General features: G+C 41.4%; 1 protein-coding gene across 1 annotated transcript; it reads right to left on the bottom strand.

The window, feature by feature from the left end:
* Positions 1–11,455: 11,455 nt before the first annotated feature.
* Positions 11,456–25,751, bottom strand: LOC136706627 (uncharacterized). The gene is made up of 4 exons (XM_066680225.1): positions 25,514–25,751; positions 13,430–13,780; positions 12,976–13,331; positions 11,456–11,587 (listed from the first exon to the last, which is right to left on the bottom strand). The coding sequence occupies exons 1-4, from the start codon at positions 25,749–25,751 to the stop codon at positions 11,456–11,458; spliced, it is 1,077 nt and encodes a 358-aa protein (XP_066536322.1).

Here is a 25,751-nt window from a genome sequence, read left to right as displayed (position 1 = left end):
GACTGTTTATGGTGTTTTCTACAAGGTGCTATATAGAACCATCTATAGCACATTCTCCATCAATCTGAAGAACACTTTCATGATGCAAAGGAACCTTTAATCATGCAAAGGTTCCTCAAGTGTTCTATGCAGAACTGTTTTCTTTACTGAAGAACCCTTGTAGAACCATTTTCTTAAAGTGTGAGATTAGGGCATAAATATATAGGAGTTGTTTTCTCACAGATTTCCCACTTGCTCTAAACTGTTTAATTACTACATGTAAAAACTACTACTTAATTACTGTTTAATTAATTACTACTACAGAAAAAAAAGTTCAAACAAACGATGAGAAAAGACAGAGTGCAACTGGCACTTTAACTGTACCATTTGTATGTGTGTGTGTGTGTAAGAAGATGTTATCATGTTGGTAATATACTACAAATATATATAGAGCTTCAGTTGCTATTATGAAAATGACACAGTAAATGCTCTCGAACCCCCCTCTGTGTGATACAGAAAGACAGGGTTTTCACATGTAGCCCACTGCGCCACTTAGGAACACTGCTGAAATTTCTCGCCGTCATATTTATAAACTTTTCTAATATACTTAATATCTATTTTTTATAATAATAAATGCACTGAAATATTATTTTTTGTTACAAAACAATCTTTGTCTTTTGTTTTATTTTAAAATATGCATTTATTTTTAATTCAAGTAATGTTATTCTTTTTGCTGCTGATTATATATGATTACAATATATGTAATTGTATAAAAGTAACTCTCATATTTTCACATAATTTTGCAAAATGCATGAGTTCTTGCAAGTTTCCCACTGTGAAAGCCAGACCAAACACGTCTGGAACTGTTGTAGTTTGGACTACGGTAGTTTAAACCAACATGGTTCAAACTACTGTGGTACTAACAAAGTATGACGGTTTTGGGAAACGGTTGGACTTCAGATGTTGGTTAGTTTAACGATGCAACGTACCATGTTGATTCAATGCTAGCTTCGTCGTTGTATGGGAAACGCACCCCTGGTTGACTGTCTATGAGGAGTTTTGTGTGTTCGCCCTGTGTCTGCATGGGTTTTCTCTGGGTGCTCCAGTTTCCTCCCACAGTCCAAAAACACACGTTGGTAAGTGGATTGACAACTCAAAAGTGTCCATAGGTGTGAGTGTGTGTGTCGCCCCGTGAAAGACAGGCACCCCCTCAAAGGTGTGTGTTTCTGCCTTGTGCCTAATGATTCCAGGTTGGCTTCGAACCCAAAGCCAACCCTAAACTGGTTAAGCGGTTACAGACAATGAATGAATGAATTTGTCTTTTAATGTTGGAATGTACAGGATCTAGGTTTCATCTTTGTTGTATCCATCATTTAAATAATGTCACAACAGTTGCATTCTATCACTTGAGGAATATTGAAGAAGGGACCAAATTGATGCTGAGAAACTTGTGCAAGCATTTGTTAGAAGTAGAATTGATTACTCTAGTGCTCTTTTACGGCTATTCCTAAGAATACAATCCATTAAATTTAATTTAATTTTTTTAAAAATTTTAAAATTTTTGATACATTACATTATGGGCAAATTACAGTTATTTGAGTCAAATATAATGTTCTATTATTGTTACAAAAACAAAATGTGCATAGCTGTAGGTTTGTAATTTTAGGGGAACCTCATTATTTAATGAGGTTCTGATAAAAGCTAAAGTCTAGTGAAGGTCATTTTGTGAATAAGTCAAGTATAGGCTCTTACAATGGTTGTTGTACTTGGGGTGCACTGCCTGCTCATGTGTTGCTGGACACACCCACCAGCGACACATTGCCTGCTGCAAGGGCGACGCTTGAACGATTTTATCGAGTCACTATATTATTTAACAGTATATCAATTTGATTTTTAACTACAGCATTTTAGAATGTTTTGTAAGGATTCATATCAGAAAACAATAGCAACATCACAGGGAGAGGATTCAATTAGGTTTTCAATGTTAAAATTCAGTTTTATTTGTTAAGTTTGATCTGGGAGTAAACTTCAGTGTCTGTAAGCTTCTGTTGTCTTCTTGCTCCTCTGGAGGACGCTGGTTTATTGGTGAAACTCAGAGCTGCATAGTTCAAAGCTTCATCACACGAAGCCTGCAGAAACACAGTGTTTAACACTTTTACAGCTAACTAGCCAAGAAAAGTGGAGATTTATGTAAATAGTAGTAAATTTAACACAAGGAGAATCACATTTTATAAACTTTAGGCTGTAATTAGTCACTGTAAAGTGCATTTATATTTAGTTTAACAATAATCATAAACTCTATATTCATTAGTCTGCCACACAGACTCTGCTCTGTTCAGATGACATGGTGATTTTTTTTTATTGTTTTTGTAAAGAACAATGTATTTATAATCAGACAGTTGCAGATTTGGTAGTTTCTAAAGCTTAATATAAACAGAAATATTAGTAGAATTAATTAATCACCTGGTTTACTTGGACTGAGTGACTTTCTGCAGCATCTTAATCATAAAATAAAGCAACAAATCATTAATTCCAAACTTTGAAGTTCTTGAAACAATTAATAACACTTAAACAATCACATAAATCTCAATGTAAAACCAACCTTTCTGATGACAGCTGTGTAATTTTGTGCACAGAAGTAAAACCACAACCATGGATATGATATTTGATGCAGCTAAAACAACAATGAGTGGGACCAAAGGAGTGTTTCCTTTAAAAAGCAAGACAGCATGTTTTAAAAATAAAAACATCTAATAATGTGATGCAGAAACGAAAATACAATATAATGCAATATAATATAGATACAATATAAATCAACAATGTGAGGACAATTACAAATGTCATTTTGTAAAGTTTCTATTGATTAAATCATCCTGAAGTGAGCAACTTTCAGGAGAAAAAAAGATTTTCAATCAACAGTTGGCAATGTGTGCACACGTTCTTTCTTAATACCTTCATTTACAAGTCCTTCTGTCATAGTCTTAAAATTGTGCATCTATATTATTCTTTTTTTAGACACAATTGTTTGTTTGTACTTCCATTTAGATGTATATATATATATATATATATATATATATATATATATATATATTTTTTTTTTTTTTTTTTTTTTTTTTTTGGTGTGATTTTAAAGATCATTTAAGAATTGTGAAACAAAATATGTTGGCGATAAAAGAAAGACATTTTGGAAAATATAATATATTGTTGCCAAAAATCAAAAATTAAGAAAACTTTAACATATAATATTTATGTCACAATTAACTTGACTTTGACTCTTCTCTATCTGCACAAAAACGCCTATTAATCCTGACAAAAATTCTGAAAATGTCTGATGTTTTTCACCGATATAGAGGTCATTACATAAATACAACAGGTGTAATGGCAATATAATATAGTTTTCTAAAACTTGCGCCCAATGATTCCAGGTAGGCTCCTGAAGTCCATAAGTGGTTACAGAGAATTAATGAATAAGTAAATGAATTATCTTAAATGCATTTACATAAATTGATGTGTAAAGGACATAGCATCGCAATATTGATCAAGAAAATGAGGGTTATAAATGAAGGTAATTGAGTGATTTAAAATTTTTCCTCTTACCCAACATGTCCAGTTTTATTCCATTTCCAAACAGTATCTGTCCACACACAGCTACAGCACAGTAGTAAGTTCCAGCGTCAGAGAGACTGAGGTTGGTCTTGGGGAGTTTGTAGACACAGCTCTGTGTAGGAGAATCAGTCCCAGAACTCCTGCTACACTGACTGTTAGTGTCTCCATGAGTGTAAATGATTCCTGGAGGAGATTCTCCTGATCCATGTCTCAGCCAGTACACACTGTGTTCTCCTGCAGATGCATCTGTGAGGACTGAACACTGCAGAGATGTGCTGCCTCCCACTTCAACAGAGTCTAATACAGGAGTCTGGAGAACAGTGTAGAGACTTGGAGATGAACCTGAAGAGAAAATATTTATTGGTTATGGAATGAGCAGGACATTTTGATATGGATTTTAAAACTGAAGGTGAAACAGACTGTATTAGATAAGCACCTACCATTAAGGACTACAACTGTGCAGTCTGATAAAGCAAAATCTGAATAATATGAAACTGCACAGTAGTATGTAGCTGAATCCAATGGTTCTGCGTTTGTGATGCTCAGATTAAAGCTACTCTCTTGTCTTATTGCTTTGAAGCGGCTGATCTTGTCGAAACCGTTATGGTACTTAACTGTAGTAGAACGAACAACAGTAGCAATGAGAAGAGGCTTTTCTCCTGGAGTCTGTTTAAACCATGAGGAGACTAATGCATCAAGGGATGAAAAAAAGCAACTCAGATGAATATTGTCTGCATTCTGAAAATACTTCAGTCCATTTAGACATGGAAAGTCAATCTTAGAGGTGTCACCTGGAAAAATAAAGAAATAAATATAAAATTAAACTACATGAATTTAGTTTTTAATCATAAAGTGCTCTATATTGTCCATGAATGCATATGTTTCTCAGGTCTAAAAAAAACGTATTAATTTGTAAAAATATTGAAATGTAAAAAAACATCTTATAGAGTACCTAATGCTGCTGAGAGGAAAGCCAGTGCATAAAATCCTGTGATTGTGCAGAAATGGATCTCCTGAATTAAGAGAAATTACTATGAAATAAAGAGAAATAACTATATGAAATATATGTTAAAATATGTATACAAGTAAAAATTCAGCAAATTCACTTACCATTGCACAGGTAAGAAATGTGCTAAACTTCTGCAAGAGCAGCTTTATAAGACTGTGCTGAAAGCTCATTGGATCCAGTGACAGGAAATAGAATTTAATACCTGCCACTCACAAAAGAGGGTATAAAAATAGACAGTTAATATGCAAATTACTCTTGCTACACAGACCCAGGTCAAGGTTTAGACTCAGATGTTTGGTGGGTTTCTACCTGACACCCCTCCACCACCCTCTTACTTCGGACATTGGAAGAAAAGGATTGTGGTGGTGATAAGCACATACTATAATCTGAATGCTAAAATGTCCTTATCAGTATCCTGGAACTGTGCAACAGTGACACTACCTGTTGTGCCACCATGCTGCCCAAATTGAATTTCAGCATAAATAAAATATTCTGAACAGTAACGATGCTACATTTACTAAATAAAAATGTTAACTGCTTTGTTAAGTAAAGAGTGAAAATATGGTAAATCATTACTTCATGTGAAAATCAATGGATTAAGTTGTCCTGTATTAATCAAGAATAGGCAAATGAGTCACATGTAAAACTGCAAAACTTAGTTATAATTTAAATGGAAATTGATGTATTTCTGCTTTGATAACACAAACATTTACACTAACTTGCCTCACAATGTTATGTCTACCTGGGGTGAGTAAAAGCATAGTTGCTAACTACATTAACACCTTACATAGTTTGAATGTTGCAGTTGCAAAGCAAGTATTTCTTAACACTGTCTTAGGAACTGTTGAGGTAACTATGTTGGTAACATACACAGTCAGAACCATCGTTAAACGACACAGGTGTTTCTCAAAACCGTAGTTCTACAGAACATTCGCAAACACAGTGGTTATGTTGTGTAGTTGTAATTACATTCATTCATTCAATCATCCATTATCTGTAAACGCTTATCCAGTTCAGGGTCGCGGTGGGTCCAGAGCCTACCTGGAATCATTGGGTGCAAGGCGAGAATACAACCTGGAGGGGGTGCCAGTCCTTCACAGGGCAACACACTCTCACACATTCACTCACACACCCGCACCTATGGACACTTTTGAGTCACCAATCCACCTACCAATGTGTGTTTTTGGACTATGGGATAAAACAGGAGCACCCGGAGGAAACCCATGCGGGCACGGGGAGAACACACCAAACTCCTCACAGACAGTCACCCGGAGCGGGAATCGAACTCTCCAGGTCCCTGGAGCTGTGTGACTGCGACACTACCTGCTGCTCCACCGTGCCACCCCAGTTGTAATTACAGCTTTAGATATTTTTTTGATATTTTTTAGATATATATTTGCAAATTATAAATACAATAATATATTGTTTATCTCTGATTTCATTTAAAAGGTAGTTTTAAACTTTTAAATAACATCCAAAATCAATAAAAATAATAATATTGCGAAACACATGTAGCCTGTATATAAAATAATTTTGTCATTATTATTAATGTTTACATTTAGTTTAATTTACATAACAATTATAAAAAGGTTTGAAAATGTATATAAGAAAAACCTGGTCTGAATACACAGTCATCATTTAACCCATGGTTTTAAATACCTCATCATGATTTTTAAGCTTTTATAGCTGATGTTTTTGAACTATAAACGACCATTATGAAATACATTGTTTGAGTTTAGAGATGTTGGGACATAGTAATTTTAATGTAGTAGTTCAAGATGGATTTGAACATTCTATCTCCAGTTCACTGAAAGAATATCAACAAGTTTTTTTAAAAATAGATTTATATCTGTTATTACTTGGATGCAGAAAGGATCAATCAGGGTCTATAAAAGTGAAAAAAAAAGTTACTCATTATCCAACCAGTACATTAACACACATAACGAGCGATATTAATTACTCTCTGGTGGGTGGGGGACATTGGGGATCTGAGAAGCTATTTACTGCTCTGGCAGCAGGTGCTTCAAAGCCAGTGGGTCTGGGTGTGAGGGCCTCTGTGGTGAGGCAGCAGGGTGGGCAGATGAGTTCCCAGGCTGAGGGGATCCAGGGGACAGCCCAGCACTGGGGGTAATGATTTTATGTAGAACACTAAACACTTGAAGAATCTTTTGCATCATGAAAATATTCTTCAGACGGATGGAGAATGTACTATAGATGCTTCTATATAGCAATTTAAGTTTTTAACAATAAAGGAACCGTTTATGTTGCCACACAGAAACCTCTTCTACATCCATAGAACATTCTCCATCAATCTGAAGAACACTTTCATGATGCAAAGAAACCTTTAATCATACAAAGGTTCTTCATGTGTTCAGGGTTCTATATAAAACCATTTCCTTTACTAAACCCATGTAGAACCATCATTTTTAAGCGTGAGATTAGGGCCTAACATATAGCAGTTTTTTTCTCTTATGTTTCCCACCTGTTATAAACTGTTTAGTTACTACAGCACTCCATCTATCCATCCATTATCCACTGCTTACCCAAGTCCGGGTTGCAGAGGAAGCAGTCAGAGTAAAGAAACCCAGACCTCCCTCTCCCCAGCCACTGCTTCCTGCTCCTCCGGGGGTATACTGAAGCATTCCCAGGTCAGTCGAGACATTTAGTCTCTCCAGCATGTTCTTGGTCTTCCCTGTGGCCTCCTCCCTGTTGGACATGCCCGTAACACCTCACCAGGAAGGTGTCCAGGAGGCATCCGGACCAGATGCCAGAACAACCTCAACTGGCTCCTCTCAACATAGAGGAGCAGCTTTTCCAACTGAGTACCATGGACTCAGATTTGGAGGTGCTGATTCTCATCCCTACTGCTTCACACTTAAATGCAAACTGGTCCAGCAACTGGAGGTCCCAGCTCGATGAAGCCTACAAGACCACATCATCCACAAAAAACCAGACATGGAATCCTGAGACCACCGAACAGGACACCTTCTGCTACTTGGCTATGCCGAGAAATTCTGTCCATAAAAATTATGAACAGAACCGGTGACAACGGGCAGCCCTGTCGGAGTCCAACTCTGACTGGAAACCAGTCTGACTTACTGCCAGCCATACAAACCAGACTCCTGCTCTGTTTATACAGGAACTGGATAGCTCGTAGAAAAGAGCCCAGTACCCCATACTCCCAGAATACCCCTCACAGAATATCCAGAGGGACATGGTCAAATGCCTTCTCCAGATCCACAAAATACATTTAGACTGGTTGAGCAAACTCCCACTCACCCTCCAGGATCCTAGCGAGGGTAAAGATCTGGTCCTGTGTTCCACGACCAGGGCGGAATCCACATTGTTCCTCCTGGATCCGAGGTTCAACTGTCATTCAGACTTTCTTCTCCAGTATTCCCGCATAGACCTTACCGGGGAGGCTGAGGAGTGTGATCCCCCTTTAGTTGGAACACACCCTCCGATCCCCCTTCTTAAAAACGGTAAAAAGGGGAACCACCACCCCAGTCTGCCAGTCCAGAGGCACTGCCCCAGATGTCCATGTGATGTTGCAAAGACGTGTCAGCCAGGACTGCCCCACAACATCTAGAGCCTTGAGGAACCTGGGGCAAACCTCATCCACCACCGGGGTCCTACCGCCAAGGAGTTTTCCTACTACCTCAGCCACCTCAGCCACAGTGATAGACGAGCCATCCCCAGGATCCCCAAACTCTACTTTCTCTGTGGAAGACGTGCTGGTGTGATTGAGAAGATCCTCAATGTATTCCTTCCAGCGCCTAATGATGTCCTAATGGTCCATTCTGACTCGATGTCACCGATCTGCCCTGGGATGCAGTCGAAGCTCTGCCGGATGTGTGATTTGAAGATCTTTCTGACAGGTTCCTCTGCCAAACGTTCCCAGCAAACCCTCAACACATGTTTAGGCCTACCCGGTCTGTCCAGCATCCTCCCCCGCCATCTGATCCAACTCACCACTAGGTGGTGATCAGTTGACAGCTCAGCACCTGTCTTCACCCAAGTGTCCAGAACATATGGCCGCAGGTCCGATGATACGACTGTGAAGTCAATCATCGAAATCCGGCCTAGGGTATCCTGATGCCAGGTGTACTTGTGGACACCCTTATGCTCGAACATGGTGTTCATAATGGACAAACTCTGATGGGCACAGAAATCCAATAACTGAACACCACTCAGGTTCAGATCAGCGGGGACATTCCTCCCAATCATGCCCCTCCAGGTCTCACTGTCATTGCCCACGTGAGCGTTGAAGTCCCCCAGCAAAACAATGGAGTTCCCAGAATGAGTACTCTCCAGCACCCTCTCTAGGGTTTCCAGGAAGGCCAGGTACTCTGAACTGCTGTTTGGTGCATAAGCACAAACAACCGTCAGAGCCCTTTCCCCAACCCGAAGGCGCAGGGAAATTATCCTCTCGTCCACTGGGGTAAACCCCAACGTACTGGCGCTAAGCGGGGGGGCTATGAGTAAGCCCACTCCTGCCTTATGCCTCTCACCCTGGGCAACTCCAGAGTGAAAGAGCATCCAGCCCCTCTCAATGAGATTGGTTCCAGAGCCCATACTGTGTGTTGAGGTGAGCCCAACTATATCTAGCCGGTATTTCTCAATCTCACGCACCAGCTCAGGCTCTTTTCCCACCAGAGAGGTTACATTACATGGTCCAAACCAAAGATCAGAATGCCAAGGTCCACGCCCTCGGCTGCCACCCGATCCACAATGCACCAGACCCGGATTACTACTTCTACCACAGGTGGTGGGCCCATGGGAGAGTGGACCCATGTTGCTCCTTCGGGCTGAGCCTGGCTGGACCCCATGAGTAAAAGTCTGACCACCAGGAGCTCACCAAGGAGCCCCTCCCCCAAGCCTGGCTCCAGGGTGGGGCCCCGGTAACCCTACTGTGGGCAAGGGAAGCTGTGTCTCTGTTGTTCTTCTCCTCATCTGGGTCTTTACTGCAGGACTCACTGAGAGGTAAATAGCTCAAAACAAAGCAAATATATATCAGAAGAGGCAACACAAAATACTTCACAGTACTTTAGTATACTCATTTTTATACTCTTTTTGAGCGCTTGGAAAATGAATAAACAAGCCATTTTTTCAATTCTCTCATTTGACATTGAACATGGTTCAAACTACTGTGGTACTACCACAATATGACCTTTTTGGGAAGTGGTGCAACTTCAGATGTTGGTTAGTTTAACGTTGCAACGTACCATGTTACTTCAATGCTGGGCTCCATCATTGTACAGGAAACCACCCCTGGTCCTTGTTGTCAGTGATCTGAGACTTAATATCTTCTTACATATACCAACCATTCTGGTTCTGCAAAACATTCTAATCAATTGTGTTTTGGACATTTCAAGTTGGATGCAAGAAATGTTTACAGCTTAAGTAGGACAAAACAGACAGTTAAGTCTTTGTATTTATATGTTGGAATGTACAGAAGCATCTTTGTTTTATCCATCAATGAAATTTTGTCACAAGAGTTGCATTCTAGCACTTGAGGACTATTGAAAAGGTCAGACCTTTTATTTTCCAAAGTGATGCTGAGAAACCTGTATATGCATTTGTTACATGTAGAATTGATTATTGAAATGCTCTTTTTACTGGGCTTCCTAAGAATCCATTCTATGCAAATTATTCATAATACAGCAGCACTGAGAGAACTCATATCCCCCCATTTTAAAAAAAACTGCACTGGCTACCAGTATTTTAGGATATATATTAAAATTAACGTATTCTGGCCTTCAACCCCAGAGTAAACTACCGAAAGAGTGGAGTGGCCTCTTTCTGCTTTTTTGAAACTCATTACCTCTTACTGGGCGTGTACACCAAAAACAACAAAAGCAACAAGGCAACCTGAAGTCAGTGACACTGGGTGATCTTCAGCAATTCGAAGTGGACAAATTCAGCAACACACTGAAGTTTAGCTCCACTCAACTTTATGCAATAATGAGCAGTGATATACAGCGGCGTCTACCAGTCAGAAAGCACACTTCACATTCCCTCAGAACTGCTTCACTCACTTTGGTTCCTACTGAAGATATGTTCCTTTCTCAAAATGGCCCTTACTGTGTCCGGACTTGTTTAAAGTATTTGACAGTATGTTTTGTTGTTTATTACAACTGAAAGTGTAAATAATATTTGCTTTAAATGTTTAAGTAGAGCTATTTTTTGATAAATAAAATTATGCCCAAATTACTCTATAAATATTGTATTAGTATTATTACTATTATTATAATTATAAAATTATTATACATTTCAAGAGTATTAACAAATCACATATATTTTTTTTATTACATTTTATTCATTCATTCATTCATTATCTGTAACCGCTTATCCAATTCAGGGTCACGGGGGTCCAGAGCCTACCTGGAATCATTGGGCGCAAGGCGGGAATACACCCTGGAGGGGGCGCCAGTCCTTCACAGGGCAACACAGACACACGCACACACACACATTCACTCACACACTCACACCTACGGACACTTTTGAGTCGCCAATCCACCTACCAACGTGCGTTTTTGGACTGTGGGAGGAAACCGGAGCACCCGGAGGAAACCCAAGCGGACACGGGGAGAACACACCAACTCCTCACAGACAGTCACCCGGAGCGGGAATCGAACCCACGACCTCCAGGTCTATTACATTTTATTATATATTTTAAAAATGTCCCCACTATTCAGGAAATGTGGCTGGTATATTAACAAAAGTCCTATATTATATAACCATACATTCATTTGGTATTTAACTACAGCATTTTTAGGATGATTTGTGAGGATTCATATCAGAAAATATTAGCAACACCACAGGGAGAGGTTTCGATTAGGTTTTCAGTGAAATTCAGTTTTATTTGTTAAGTTTGATCTGGGAGTAAACTTCAGTGTCTGTAAGCTTCTGTTGTCTTCTTGCTCCTCTGGAGGACGCTGGTTTATTGGTGAAACTCAGAGCTGCGTAGTTCAAAGCTTCATCACATGAAGCCTGCAGAAACACAGTGTTTAACACTTTTACAGCTAACTAGCCAAGAAAAGTAGAGATTAATGTAAATATTCCATAAGTAGTAAATTTAACACAAGGAGAATCACATTTCACAAACCTTAGGCTGTAGTATTAGTCATTGTAAAGTGCATTTATATGTTAGTTCACAATAATTATAAACTCTATATTCATCAGTCTGTCACACAGTGTGTGTGAAACATGCTGTGTTTTATTTATTTATTTATTTTTTATTCTTATTTTGTAATGAACAATGTATTTATAATCAGACTGTTACAGATTTGGGAGTTTCTAAAATTTTGATGTAAACTTAAAATGTTAGTAAAATTAATTAATCACCTGGTTTACTTGGACTGAGTGACCTTCGGCAGCATCTTAAAAAAAAGCAACAAATCTTTAATTCCAAACTTTGAAATTCTTAAAAACAAGTAATAACACTTGAACAATCACATAAATCTCAATGTAAAACCAACCTTTCTGTTGACAGCTGTGTAATTTTCTGCACAGAAATAAAACCACAACCATGGATATGATGTTTGATGCAGCTAAAAGAATAATGACTGGGACCAAAGAAGTGTTTCCTTTAAAAAGCAAGACAGCAATTTTTTTTAAAGACAAAAATATCTAATAATGTGATGCAGAAAAGAAAATTACTAAGCATTAAAAATGATTAATATAATATAAATCAACAATGTGAGGACAAAACCATATGTCATTTTGTAAAGTTTATCTCAATCAAATCATCTTGAAGTGAAGTTGCAATATGTGCAAACATATTGTTTCTTAATATCTACATTTAAAAGTCCTTCCAATTACTTCCCCAATTTCCGCCCATTTTTGTAGTCACAAACACATTTAATAGTTATTTATGTCTATAATTTCACTGTTTATTTTCACAAGATACAAAGCGTTTTCTCTTATTTTTTTAAGTCACATGTTATTTTCTTCAAAATATACATATATATATTTACATTTCTGCATTGAGTAGATGTTTATATTCTTATGTTTATATAAAAAACATTTAAAAAATGTAAAAAAAATAAGGTGGATTTTAAAGTTTTATTTAAGGATTGTGTGAAACAAAATATGTTGGAAATAACAGAACGACATTTTGGAAGAAAAATAAAAATTGTTTCCAGAGGTAAAAGAAAAAAAATAAAAACTAACTTAACATATACAAATCAATAGATATGACCGGTGTAATTACAATGTAGTATAGTTGGATTTTCTTTTAGTTTTATACTATTTTTTTAATAGTATAGTTGGATGTTTTTAAATTTAAATTGATGTGTAAAGGACATAGCATCCCAGTATTGATCATGAAAATGAGAAATGAAAATTTAAATTTAATGAAGTGATTTAAAATTTTTTGCCTTACCCACAAAGTCCAGTTTAGTCCCGTTCCCAAACAGTATCTGTCCACACACAGCCACAGCACAGTAGTAAGTTCCAGCATCAGAGAGACTGAGGTTGGTCTTGGGGAGTTTGTAGACACAGCTCTGTGTAGGAGAATCAGTCTCAGAACTCCTGCTACACCGACTGTTGGTGTCTCCATGAGTGTAAATGATTCCTGAAGGAGATTCTCCTGATCCATGTCTCAGCCAGTACACACTGTGTTCACCTGCAGACACATCTGTGAGGACTGAACACTGCAGAGTTGTATTGTTTCCCACCTCAACAGAGTCTAATACAGGAGTCTGGAGAACAGAGTAGAGACTTGAAGATGAACCTGAAGAGAAAACATTTATTGATTATGGAATGAGGAGGACATTTTGATATGGATTTTAAAATGGAAGGTAAAAAAGACTGTATTAGACAGGCACCTACCATTAAGGACTACAACTGCACAGTCTGATAATGCAAGTTCTGAATAATATGAAACTGCACAGTAGTACGTAGCAGAATCCAATGGTTCTGCATTTGTGATGCTCAGATTAAAGCTACTCTCTTGTCTTATTGCTTTGAAGCGGCTGATCTTGTCGAAACCGTTATGGTACTTAACTGTAGTAGAACGAACCACGGTAGCAATGAGAAGAGGCTTTTCTCCTGGAGTCTGTTTAAACCATGAAGAGACTAATGCATCAAGGGATGAAAAAAAGCAACTCAGATGAATATTGTCTCTGTTCTGAAAATACTTCAGTCCATTTAGACATGGAAAGTCAATCTTAGAGGTGTCACCTGGAAAAACAAAGAAATAAAAATAAAATAAAACTACATTAATTTAGTTTTTAATCATAAAGTGCTCTAGATTGAACATGAATGCATATGGTTCTCATTTCTTAACTTAGGAAATGGATGTTGAAATGTTAAAGCATCTTAAACCATACCTAATACTGTTGAGAGGAAAGCCAGTGCATAAAATCCAGTCAGTGTGCTGAAATGTATTTCCTGAAAAAAGAAATAACTATGAAATAACTATGATAAAAGAAAAATAACTATATGCTTAATATATGTTAAAGTAAGTATAAAGGTACAAATTTTGCAAGTTCACTTACCATTGCACAGGTAAGAAGTGTGTTAAACTTCTACAAGAGCAGCTTTAACAAGACTGTGCTGAAAGCTGATTGGATCCAATGACAGGAAGTAGAATTTAATATCAGCCACTCACAAAAGAGGGTATAAAAATAAACAATTAATATGCAAATCACTCCTGTTACATAGACCCAGATAAAGTTTTAGACTCAGATGTTTGGTGGGACCCTGCCTGACAGCATCTTCAGAGTTTGGAAGATTTTTACAGTGTTAAGATGATTCTAAGGGTCTAGCAGTGAGAAGGGCCATAAAAAATATATTAAAACTGATTTTTTTTTTCATTCTAAACCAATTCAAATGTCAACATTCGTACAATAGTTTATTACATTTTTATTTTCTCCTCTCACAAAATGTTAATATTCAGGGCATCCCCATGTACTCCTCCCAGCTAAAGGAAGTGAGCAGCACAATGCTCAACCATACGTCAGATGTCATAACAGCAGGGGCTCAGTGGAATTCATTTTATTATTATTTAAAAATCTTTACACTGTATTTACTTAGAATGTGAGATTGTGTGTTGTCCCACAAAGGACTGGCACCCCGTCCAGGATGTGTTCCTGCCCTGCACCCAGTGATTCAGGGTAGGCTATGGACCCAATGCAACTCTAAACAGCATAAGTGGTTACAGACAATGAATGAATGTATAAATATATTTATTTTTCCACACCCTGCTAAACAAAAGTGCAGATCATCACACCTGCTGGTGCATGTTGGCGCAGCAAGTAGTGTCATGGTCACACAGCTCCAGGGACCTGGAGGTTGTCGATTCAAGTCCCTCTCTGGGACTGTGAGGACTTTGGCATATTCTCCCCATGTCTGTGTTGGTTTCCTCCGGGTGCTCCGGTTTCTTCCCACGGTCCAAAAACACACATTAGGAGGTGTTTTTTTTTTTACTCAAAAGTGTCCATAGGTGTGAGTGTGTGAGTTTGTGTGTGTGTGTGTGTTGCCCCATGAAGGATTGGCACCCCGTCCAGTGTGTGTTCCTGCCTTGATTCCTACAATGATTCCGGTTAGGCTCCGGACCCACCGTGACCCTGAACTGGATAAGCAGTTACAGACAATGAATTAATGAATTATTGCTTAATGTTTATTTTACAATCAATAATTGTACAATTAAAACTACATTTAAACTGTAAAATATGGTCTTCATAAAATGCTACATTTTTAGCACTGGCATATCCTGGTTATGGGGTCAAGAGTGATATATTTGCATGGGGCCCAAAATCCGTAGTCGTGCCCCTGTTTGAATATATACAGAGTTTTAACCAAAGTGTAGATGTCACACAGACCCTGTAGTGAGAGCAGACGGCTGAAACAGCTAACCACATCAAAGTTAAGGCTTTAACAGCTTCTTAAGAAAAATGATCTTTTGCACTTTGCAAAACTATTGAGAAACTTTGAGAAACTATCCTTCAGGAAGTGAAAAGAGAAAGAAAAAAAAAGACTCCACGAGACTGAGCTGTGGGAACAGCAGTGAGATAAATCTGTGACTGTTCTTCTGTCGCAGTGCCATGTGTCATGAACCAAACTTTGAAGCTGAAAAGTGAACATATACTGATGCTTTTATACTGTCTAGTACTTATTTAAACTTCCCCAAACACTCCAGTGCAGTCTAAAAGATGCTTACTATTTCATACCACATTAAAAAAATGACGTTGTTATTTCCAAGTGCTAAATTGAGTTCTTTGAAATTTCAGTTCCACCATTAATGCTGCTGCTATATTCACGCAATCACACTAACACCTGCATATTTGAAGTTGTTAACTAGCTTTAACAGTGAAGCAGTTATAGGTACCTGGACAAAAATACTGCATCATTTAAGGTGACACATACCTAAAACTGGAGAATAAACAGCTACATTTGCTTTGTTTTCTTCTATTCAACCTTAAAGACTGCAGCTATTACAGAATCAGACAAATGCTGACTTGGATGCTGGAGGGCTGATCACAAAGTTAAGTATTGTTAAAACTGTTTTTTTTTTTAAATATTGTTTATTTTAATAAAAATTGTTTGTTTACACTGCGTTTTGTTCTGTATATGGCTGGCTGTTTATTCTTAAGCCAAAAAGGAGAGTACTAGTGGAGGGTCAGATGCAACTATCAAAAATGGTCACATTTTGGCTCAGAGTTCAAAATTTTGCTTAGAGCTTAAAGAAAGTTTGGAGAGGCTTTGTATATAGGTGGCTCCTCTTCTTCTTGCTCTGGGTCCGATTCAGGGTTGAACATATAGGGTTGGATAACGCCTCTGTTTTCTGTCATTTTCACATGTGGCAAATGCATAAGTGACATAGCCCTTAAATGGCTCATTCTGTAAGGGATTGAAACTGGCAGATATAGAGCTGGTGAGAGCTCTTTATGTGAGAGTGATTTTCTACAAAGAACATGTTTTGTATAGCCCATAGACCTATTCAAACTGGATTAAAAGTGGTATAATATGTCCCCTTTAAATTATCTGCACAGATGAATCTAAAAGAAAATATGCATTAAAGTTTTTATTGAATTTTCTCCAGATCATTAGTAGGCTTAGAGAATTTTTATAATAGTGTGGCATGAGCAAGGAAGGCAGCATGTTTGACCAATAAAATGTGCTAACATAAGCAGCTTAAGTTCAGGGGGAGAGCCAGCTGTGCATGTTGGGAGATGGAGAAACCTGCCCTGCTACCCTTCCTCCTTCCACACACACACACACACACAATGAGACTGCAGGTCCTGAGAGCCTGAATAGGGAAAGGTACTGAATGAAGTAAGAAACATGACATGGTCATGAATGGCCTACAAACCGGATTCCAAAAAAGTTGGGACACTAAACAAATTATGAATAAAAACTGAATGCAATGATGTGGAGATGGCAAATGTCAATTTTTTATGCGTAATAGAACATAGATGACAGATCAAAAGTTTAATCTGAATAAATGTAACATTTTAAAGGAAAAATATGTTGATTCAAAATTTCACAGTGTCAACAAATCCCAAAAATGTTGGGACAAGTAGCAATAAGTGTCTGGAAAAAGGAAATAGAGCATATAACGAACAGCTGGAAGACCAATTAACACTAATTAGGTCAATTGACAACATGATTGGGTATAAAAAGAGCTTCTCAGAGTATCAGTGTCTCTCTGAAGCCAAGATGGTAAGAGGATCACCAATTCCACCATTGTTGCGTAAAAAGATAGTGCAGACATACCAGAATGGTGTTACCCAGCGTAAAATAGCAAAGGCTTTTAAGTTATCATCATCAACCATGGGCGGCACGGTGGCGCAGCAGGTAGTGTCACAGTCACACAGCTCCAGGGACCTGGAGGTTGTGAGTTCGATTCCCGCTGCGGGTGACTATCTGTGAGGAGTTGGTGTGTTCTCCCCGTGTCCGCGTGGGTTTCCTCCGGGTGCTCTGGTTTCCTCCCACAGTCCAAAAACACACGTTGCAGGTGGATTGGCGACTCAAAAGTGTCTGTAGGTGTGAGTGAATGTGTGTGTGTGTCTGTGTTGCCCTATGAAGGACTGGCGCCCCCTCCAGGGTGTATTCCCGCCTTGCGCCCAATGATTCCAGGTAGGCTCTGGACCCACCGCGACCCTGAATTGGATAAGCGGTGATTTGAAGTTCTTTATGGAACACTGGGACGCCATGTTATCCGGACCAGAGAGGACAAGGATAACCCAAGTTGTTATCAACGCTCCGTTCAGAAGCCTGCATGACTGATGGTATGGGGTTGCATGAGTGCTTGTGGCATGGGCAGCTTGCATGTCTGGAAAGGCACCATTAATGCAGAGAACTATGTTCAGGTTCTAGAACAACATATGATCCCATCTAGACGTCATCTCTTTCAGGGAAGACCCTGCATTTTTCAACAAGATAATGCCAGACCACATTCTGCAGCAATCACAACATCATGGCTATTTAGTTTTTATGCACAATTTGTTTAGTGTCCCAAATTTTTTGGAATCCGGTTTGTAGTAAATGACCTCCCTCTATGATATTTTTATTCTGTTGTGTAGTCAATGAAAAATGATTTTAACATGATCTTTGACCAAGGAAGACAAACATGATTACCTCACATTTATGTTTTTGTTGCTGTCATCATTAGTCATGTGGTCTTATTGGTGTTAAGTGGTGTTAACTCCCAGTCTAGGGTTGAGAATGAGGCATGTGTTATGATTAATGTTTGGGAAATTAATATCTGCAACAGAGATGAGAATGTGGACAGAAATATGGACGAAAAAAGGACACAACCGGAAACACAGAATGGGTAATGAATTGAATATATTGTATATGTGATATTTACAATGACACAAACACCAGTGAATTTCAGGATGACCAGGAACAAACTTTGGATGGCTGAGCAAATTCATGGACTGGAATGTTGAACAAACTCTGGATGGATGAACAAATATTAAGCACAAAGTATTTTAATGTGTCCTGAATTGAATGACACAACATATGAAGGTAAACTGATGTTATTTGAATGTATAATAATGATTGTATGTTAGAGTGGAAGAATACTTTGGAAAAAAGTTGGGCTGCAACAAGTTGGGCTGAATCTTGTCTGAGATACTCCGTAGCATGGAGGCATACAAATTCCGTATGACATCCTGTGGCACAATTCCCTGCAGATCATGCACACTCTTAAGTTGCCTTGCTGGTCTCAAATACTCAATTGTGATAACTCTGATAAATCCTTGCTCTGTGTGGGTGAGCATTATCCTGCTGAAAAAAAGTCAGATGAAGCTCTTCCATGAGAAGTAACGTGCTTATCATGAGGCCTCCAGAGTCGGACCTGATATTTATGACTTATTTTAAGAAATTAAAATAATTACAAAGTAATATGCGCTGTAACCAATATAACCTTAGACTTAAATATGTCAAGGCAGATAAGGCCCTTCTGAATTGTAGTTCATATTGATGTTCCACCTTTGTGGTCTGCTCTGTTCAACACTGGAGCAAAACAAATAGAACCGTATTTAAACATAAACCAGTATGAAAAAAGAATTACAGAATTGTAATGGGTATATAGTCTGTAATGTCATCTTATGTACGTGTTAACACTAGAAGTGCAGAGCCCTGGTCATTTGACCACAGTGACCTTTTAAAACCCTAAATCAGGCTGTCTTTCTCCAGCATCAGGCAGAAAGGATGGGCAGTTGTTCAACTCTGCTTTTCTGTGGACATAGTACAAGCTGTGTGCACACAAGGCAGTATCCTTTCATTCATTCATTATCTGTAACCGCTTATCCAATTCAGGGTCGCGGTGGGTCCAGAGCCTACCTGGAATCATTGGGCGCAAGGCGGGAATACACCCTGGAGGGGGCGCCAGTCCTTCACAGTGTGACACACACACACACACACACCCCTACGGACACTTTTGGGTCGCCAGTCCACCTGCAACGTGTGTTTTTGGACTGTGGGAGGAAACCGGAGCACCCGGAGGAAACCCACACGGACACGGGGAGCTGTGTGACTGCGACACTACCTGCTGCGCCACCGTGCCGCCCACACAAGGCAGTAGAAATTACTCATTAGAATGAGTTGTTGTGTCCAAAGGATCCCCTGTCACTTCAGCCACAACTACTAAGAGGTTGTGCTGATAACGAATGAAAATAATGAAGACTTCTAGTTATTGATGACAACAGGATTCAGGCCTCTGTCACTTTCTATAATGCTTCCAATATTTTCAAGACTTAGACTTCAGGACCAAGTAAGGCCTGGCCTTGAAATGGAACTCTCTGCCAAGTTGATAATAGAAATTACAAAATCATTAAAGAACGTTACCACTATGTAAAAGTGAATGATTTATTTTCCATTTATTCTAAGGTAAAATTTGGAATTCCACAAGGCTCTATATTAGGACTGTTATTATTTACATTATGCATGTTACCACTAGGCACAGTTATAAGAAAATATGACATTAACTTTCACTGTTACGCAGACGACACACAATTGTGTATTTCAGCCTAGCCGGATGACAAACACAGATTAAAGAACATAGAGCACTGTGTAAAAAATGTGAAAGGCTGGATAACTTCCTCCTTCTAAACAGCAACAAAACAGAGGTCCTGCTTTTGGGTCCAAAAGTGACAAAAGATAAATGATCAGTTTTCATTTTAAATCTTGCTGACTTTCCAGTTAAACCTGGTTCAGTAACAAAAATTCTTGGTGTCATAATTGACTCGGATTTATCATTCGATCAGCATATAGGTAGTATCACTAGGACAGCTTTTTTAAATCTTTGCAACATCGTCAAGATTAGAAATGCCTTATTCAAGGCTTGGGATGCTCTCACGTCTGTGTGTCCTTTTGGTTCTATCCTTATAGTTAAAGCTGTTTTAGTCAGATCTTCTGGAGTCATTAGCCACACTCTGGAAATGTTCACATTCTCTGCTTTGCATACACCCAAAAAGATAAAAAGTAATTCCATCACTTTACTGTGGATGGATGACTGTGAAGCTCATGTGCCATGCTTCAGACCAGGATATAGATTGGCTACACAAAAGTGTCTGTAGCTGTGAGTAAATGGGTGAGTGTGTTGTCTTGCAGTGGACTGACACCTCCATGGTGTGCCCAGTGATTCCAGGTAGGTTCCGGACCCACCACAACACTAGACAATGAATAAAGAATGAATTAATGTTATTACAACCACTATTTCTATCTAATTATTACACATATCATGCTCCAAATGTTCCTTCATGTTTCTTGTTATGGTTGTTAATTAATAGCTTACAAATTTGGCAAACTGGATCAACGTACTACAGGAGTTTGGAATATTTGTACCAGCTGATGTAGATTTTGATTTGATCAGAAGCCGATTTTATAGAGTGTTCTGTCAGTAACAATTTAAAATAAGACTACACTTATGAATGTTTATAATAGGCTTAAAAGCCTGTTTATTACATAGTTATTAATTAGGTTGTAAACAACTTAACGGTAATTGATAAACATTTGCAGCAAAACGAAAAGTACAAGCTCAGATCTGAGAATGTGAATTTAGTCATTTAATGTCTTAAGGTACAACACGTTATGCTTAATGTCTAAAACACCTTCTTTTGGTGCTTTATTCATTAAATGGTTAAACCTACTTATGACTTAATGTGTAAATTAGTGGTGCTATTCCACAACCAGCAAGCTGATTGGCTCTTTATGCTCAAGGACAGGAATTTATCTGTAAAAAAAATCCATGTTCAGAGTTATGTGAGTTTCCAATGGTAATCGTTCCCTTATTTTAATATTTCTGGTTTCACTAAGTAATGTTGTCCCAAGGTGTCCCAAAAGAGCTTTTATCAAGTCCTTCAGCTATATCTGTTGGCACCAGGACAGTGGTGTCCAGAGCCCTGCTCTGTGTGTGTCATGATTTGTACCCTTATCATGCCCCTAAAATGGATTAAGTGATAAAAAAGATGATGATGGTGATGATAATAATGATGATGATTTGTACCCTTTAGTATTTGGCTGTATTTGAGTCATCACAAAGTTTACGGATCTATAGAGAGGGTGAAAGTTGGTTGGAGGTTTATTAAACACAATACGTGAAGTGAGGTCAAAACCAGAAGCAATATTTCAAAACCCAAAAATCAGTACAGAGATATAAAGTCCAAAAGACACAACAAGTATCAGGCAAAAAGCAAACCCGTAGCCTGAAACAGGTGTCTCAGAATTGCAGAAACAACTCAAACTATATGCAGCAACAATATAGACAAAGCAGAGAGCTTAAAGGAATATGCAATAGTTTTACCTTAAAATTATAAATAGAGTCTCCCTAGGGCAGGGGTCGGCAACCTTTACCACTCAAAGAGCCATTTGGACCCATTTCACACAGTAAAGAAAACACTGGGAGCCACAAAATCCTTTTGAAATTTTACATGAAATAACACTGCATATAACAGGTTTTTTTTGCCTTTGTGCTACTTATAAACAAACTATACTGTGTTACATTTATGAAATTAATGAATGACTGCAGAGAAAATGAAATAACATATCTGCATGCAACAAAACATCTTTAACTCCAAAAAAAAGACGTTGGGTTGATGGTTAAGTAAAGTACTCAATGTCTATTTGAGTCCTTGTAGTAATGGGGGAAAATCGCCAAACTTAAATTATCCACTGGCAACAAACAAAAATGCTGTGCTCTCTCTGCGTGCTGTCATCCTTTTACTGGCGCCGTGCAGTCAGCTGTCAAAAAGTTTGTCAGGAGCGAGGGGCGGATTGAGGAAGGCGGACGCATTCGCTAAAACACGGGTTCTTTTAATTAAACAGCGGCAACAAGACAAACAGAGATGAACCTAGACATATTAAGCTAAACAACAAGACAGAGAACTGGAATATAACGAAAAGGAGAATAACACTAAACGACAGGACCTCACGGAGAACACGACAAAACAAACGAGAAAGGAGAAACTGTGGAGACAGACGGACAGACTTGAAAACACGACTGACTAAACATGACAAACGAGAATGTGAATCAAAATGTACGACAAACAGGACGTGACACAATAGGGCTTAAATACAGAGACAAACGAGACACACCTGGACAGATAACGAGGACGGGTAACACATGACACGGACGAGGAGGCGGAACAAAGGCGGAGACTCGAACATAAACAAAACGGAGCCATGTGCAAATAAAGCACATGGCGGGGACAACAAACTGACAGGACGAAGGCGTGACAGATGCCCCCCCCAAGAACGCGCAACTCCTGGGCGCGTACTCCTAAACCCCCCAGGAGCTGGCACAGGAGAGGGCACGGAAAACAAGACAGGACAACAAACCAACGGGTGACAGGACTCAGGACAGGACGGGAACAGACACAGGAGCTGGGGACACGACAGGACCGAATATACTAGACGGGACATGGGACATGACAGGAGACTGACAAAGGGGGGCCACAAGAGACGAGAACGGACTGGACAGGACAGGAGTGGACACATGGGAATTGACGGGAGACTGGACTGGAGACAAGACAGGGGACTGAACGTGGGACGGATACGGAGACTGGACACATTTGGGGACAGAAGACTGGACATGAACAGGGGACTGGAATGGAGACGGGACTGATGACAGGACCGGGTGCTGGGACTGGACGGGAGCAGAGACTGGTGACAAGACACTGGACAGGATAGGAACATTAGACTGGACAGGGGTATGTGACTGGACAGAAGACAGGACAGGTGACATGACACTAGACGGATACGGAGACTGGACATGAGACAGGACAGAGGGTTGAAACGGGGACTGGACAGGACTAATAGGGGACTGGACATGAGACTGGACAGGGGTCTGAAACAGAGACTGGACAGGACTAACAGGGGACTGGACATGAGACTGGACAGGAGACGGGACAGGTGACTGAACGCGGGATGGATACCGTGACTTGACATGTTTGGGGACAGTGGACTGGACAGGAGACGAGACAGAGGGTTGAAACAAGGACTGGACAGGAGACGGGACATAGGGTTGAAATGGGGCCTGGACAGGACTAACAGGGGACTGGACATGTTTGGGGACCAAAGACTGGACATGGGCAGGAGACAGGACAGGGGACTGGAATGGAGACAGGACCGAGGGTTGAAACGGGGACTGGAGAGGAGACGAGACTTGAGACTGGACAGGGGGTTGAAACATAGACTGGACAGGGCTGACAGGGAACTGGACAGGACTCACAGGAAACTGGACTGGACTAGGTAGGGGAACAGGAACCAAGACATTCAGGGGGACAGACACAAACACAGTGACAGGGACCGGGACAGACACAAAGGCAGAAACGGGTACAGGGACAAGGACAGAGACGGGAACCAGGACAGGGACAGACAATGGAACCAAAGTAACAGGGGGGTGCCCAGGACTGGCTAATGTCTGTGTGGCAGTCTGAGGAACCAGCCTGGGCACAGTTCTGGGGATCGGCCCTGAAGTCCTTCGGGCCGACCTACGGACATGGACAGGGGAGGCCGTAGCCACAGTCACGGGGACAGGAGCGGCCGTAGCCACAGTCACGGGTACAGGAGAGGCCGTAGCCACAGTCACGGGTACAGGAGAGGCCGTAGCCACAGTCACGGGTACAGGAGAGGCCGTAGCCACAGTCACGGGTACAGGAGAGGCCGTAGCCACAGTCACGGGGACAGGAGAGGCCGTAGCCACAGTCACGGGGACAGGAGAGGCCGTAGCCACAGTCACGGGGACAGGAGAGGCCGTAGCCGCCATAGTCACGGGGACAGGAGCGGCGGGAGCCGCCATAGTCACGGGGACAGGAGCGGCGGGAGCCGCCATAGTCACGGGGACAGGAGCGGCGGGAGCCGCCATAGTCACGGGGACAGGAGCGGCGGGAGCCGCCATAGTCACGGGGACAGGAGCGGCGGGAGCCGCCATAGTCACGGGGACAGGAGCGGCGGGAGCCGCCATAGTCACGGGGACAGGAGCGGCGGGAGCCGCCATAGTCACGGGGACAGGAGCGGCGGGAGCTGCCATAGTCACGGGGACAGGAGCGGCGGGAGCCGCCATAGTCACGGGGACAGGAGCGGCGGGAGCCGCCATCACAGACACTGGAGCGGCGGGTGCCGCCATCACCGAGACAGGGGAACCTGCAGCGACGTCGTCCTCGGAGGCAGGGGAACCTGCAGCGACGTCGTCCTCGGAGGCAGGGGAACCTGCAGCGACGTCGTCCTCGGAGGCAGGGGAACCTGCAGCGACGTCGTCCTCGGAGGCAGGGGAACCTGCAGCGACGTCGTCCTCGGAGGCAGGGGAACCTGCAGCGACGTCGTCCTCGGAGGCAGGGGAACCTGCAGCGACGTCGTCCTCGGAGGCAGGGGAACCTGCAGCGACGTCGTCCTCGGAGGCAGGGGAACCTGCAGCGACGTCGTCCTCGGAGGCAGGGGAACCTGCAGCGACGTCGTCCTCGGAGGCAGGGGAACCTGCAGCGACGTCGTCCTCGGAGGCAGGGGAACCTGCAGCGACGTCGTCCTCGGAGGCAGGGGAACCTGCAGCGACGTCGTCCTCGGAGGCAGGGGAACCTGCAGCGACGTCGTCCTCGGAGGCAGGGGAACCTGCGACGTCGTCCACGGAGGCAGGGGAACCTGCGACGTCGTCCACGGAGGCAGGGGGACCTGCGACGACGTCCACGGAGGCAGGAGAGGCGCGCGTCGCGCTCACGAAGACAGGAGAGCCGCGCGCCGCGCTCTCGAGGACAGGGGTTTGTGCTGCTCGCCGGGCTCGCGCTGGAGCTGTAAAGGGTTTAGGGGGTTTCACAGGCGCACCCATTAGATCACCTCGAGGTGCGCCCCTGTTAGCCTCAGGCCTCAGAGGTACGGAGGTGAGGCTAACAGCCCCTACCCTTAACGCCCCCCCAAAAATTTCCCCGGACCTGAGGGGGTAATCCTCCAGCGAGGGGGGAACTCCAGCACGGTTCTTCCGCCGACTCTTTCGACTCCCGCTGGCGCAACGACTCGATTCCCGAGTCGACACCTCCGCTATCGGATCCGGAACAGCGCCAGGCAGGAGCTGGAGCCGGCGACTCCATTCCGAGGCCGCTTTCAAAGCCTCCCCCACAGGATCTTTGGGGCCTGTGCGGAATGGAGTCCGGCGAACGGCACACCCTTTGATGTAATAGTCCGTGCTAGCTGCGTCCTGGTGGTCGTACAT

The sequence above is a fragment of the Hoplias malabaricus genome, chromosome 9 (genome assembly GCF_029633855.1).
Source record: "Hoplias malabaricus isolate fHopMal1 chromosome 9, fHopMal1.hap1, whole genome shotgun sequence".
In the NCBI taxonomy this organism is placed as follows: Eukaryota; Metazoa; Chordata; class Actinopteri; order Characiformes; family Erythrinidae; genus Hoplias; species Hoplias malabaricus.
The sequence above is the reverse complement of the archived record's forward strand: the minus strand, read 5'-3'. Positions and strand labels throughout refer to the sequence as shown.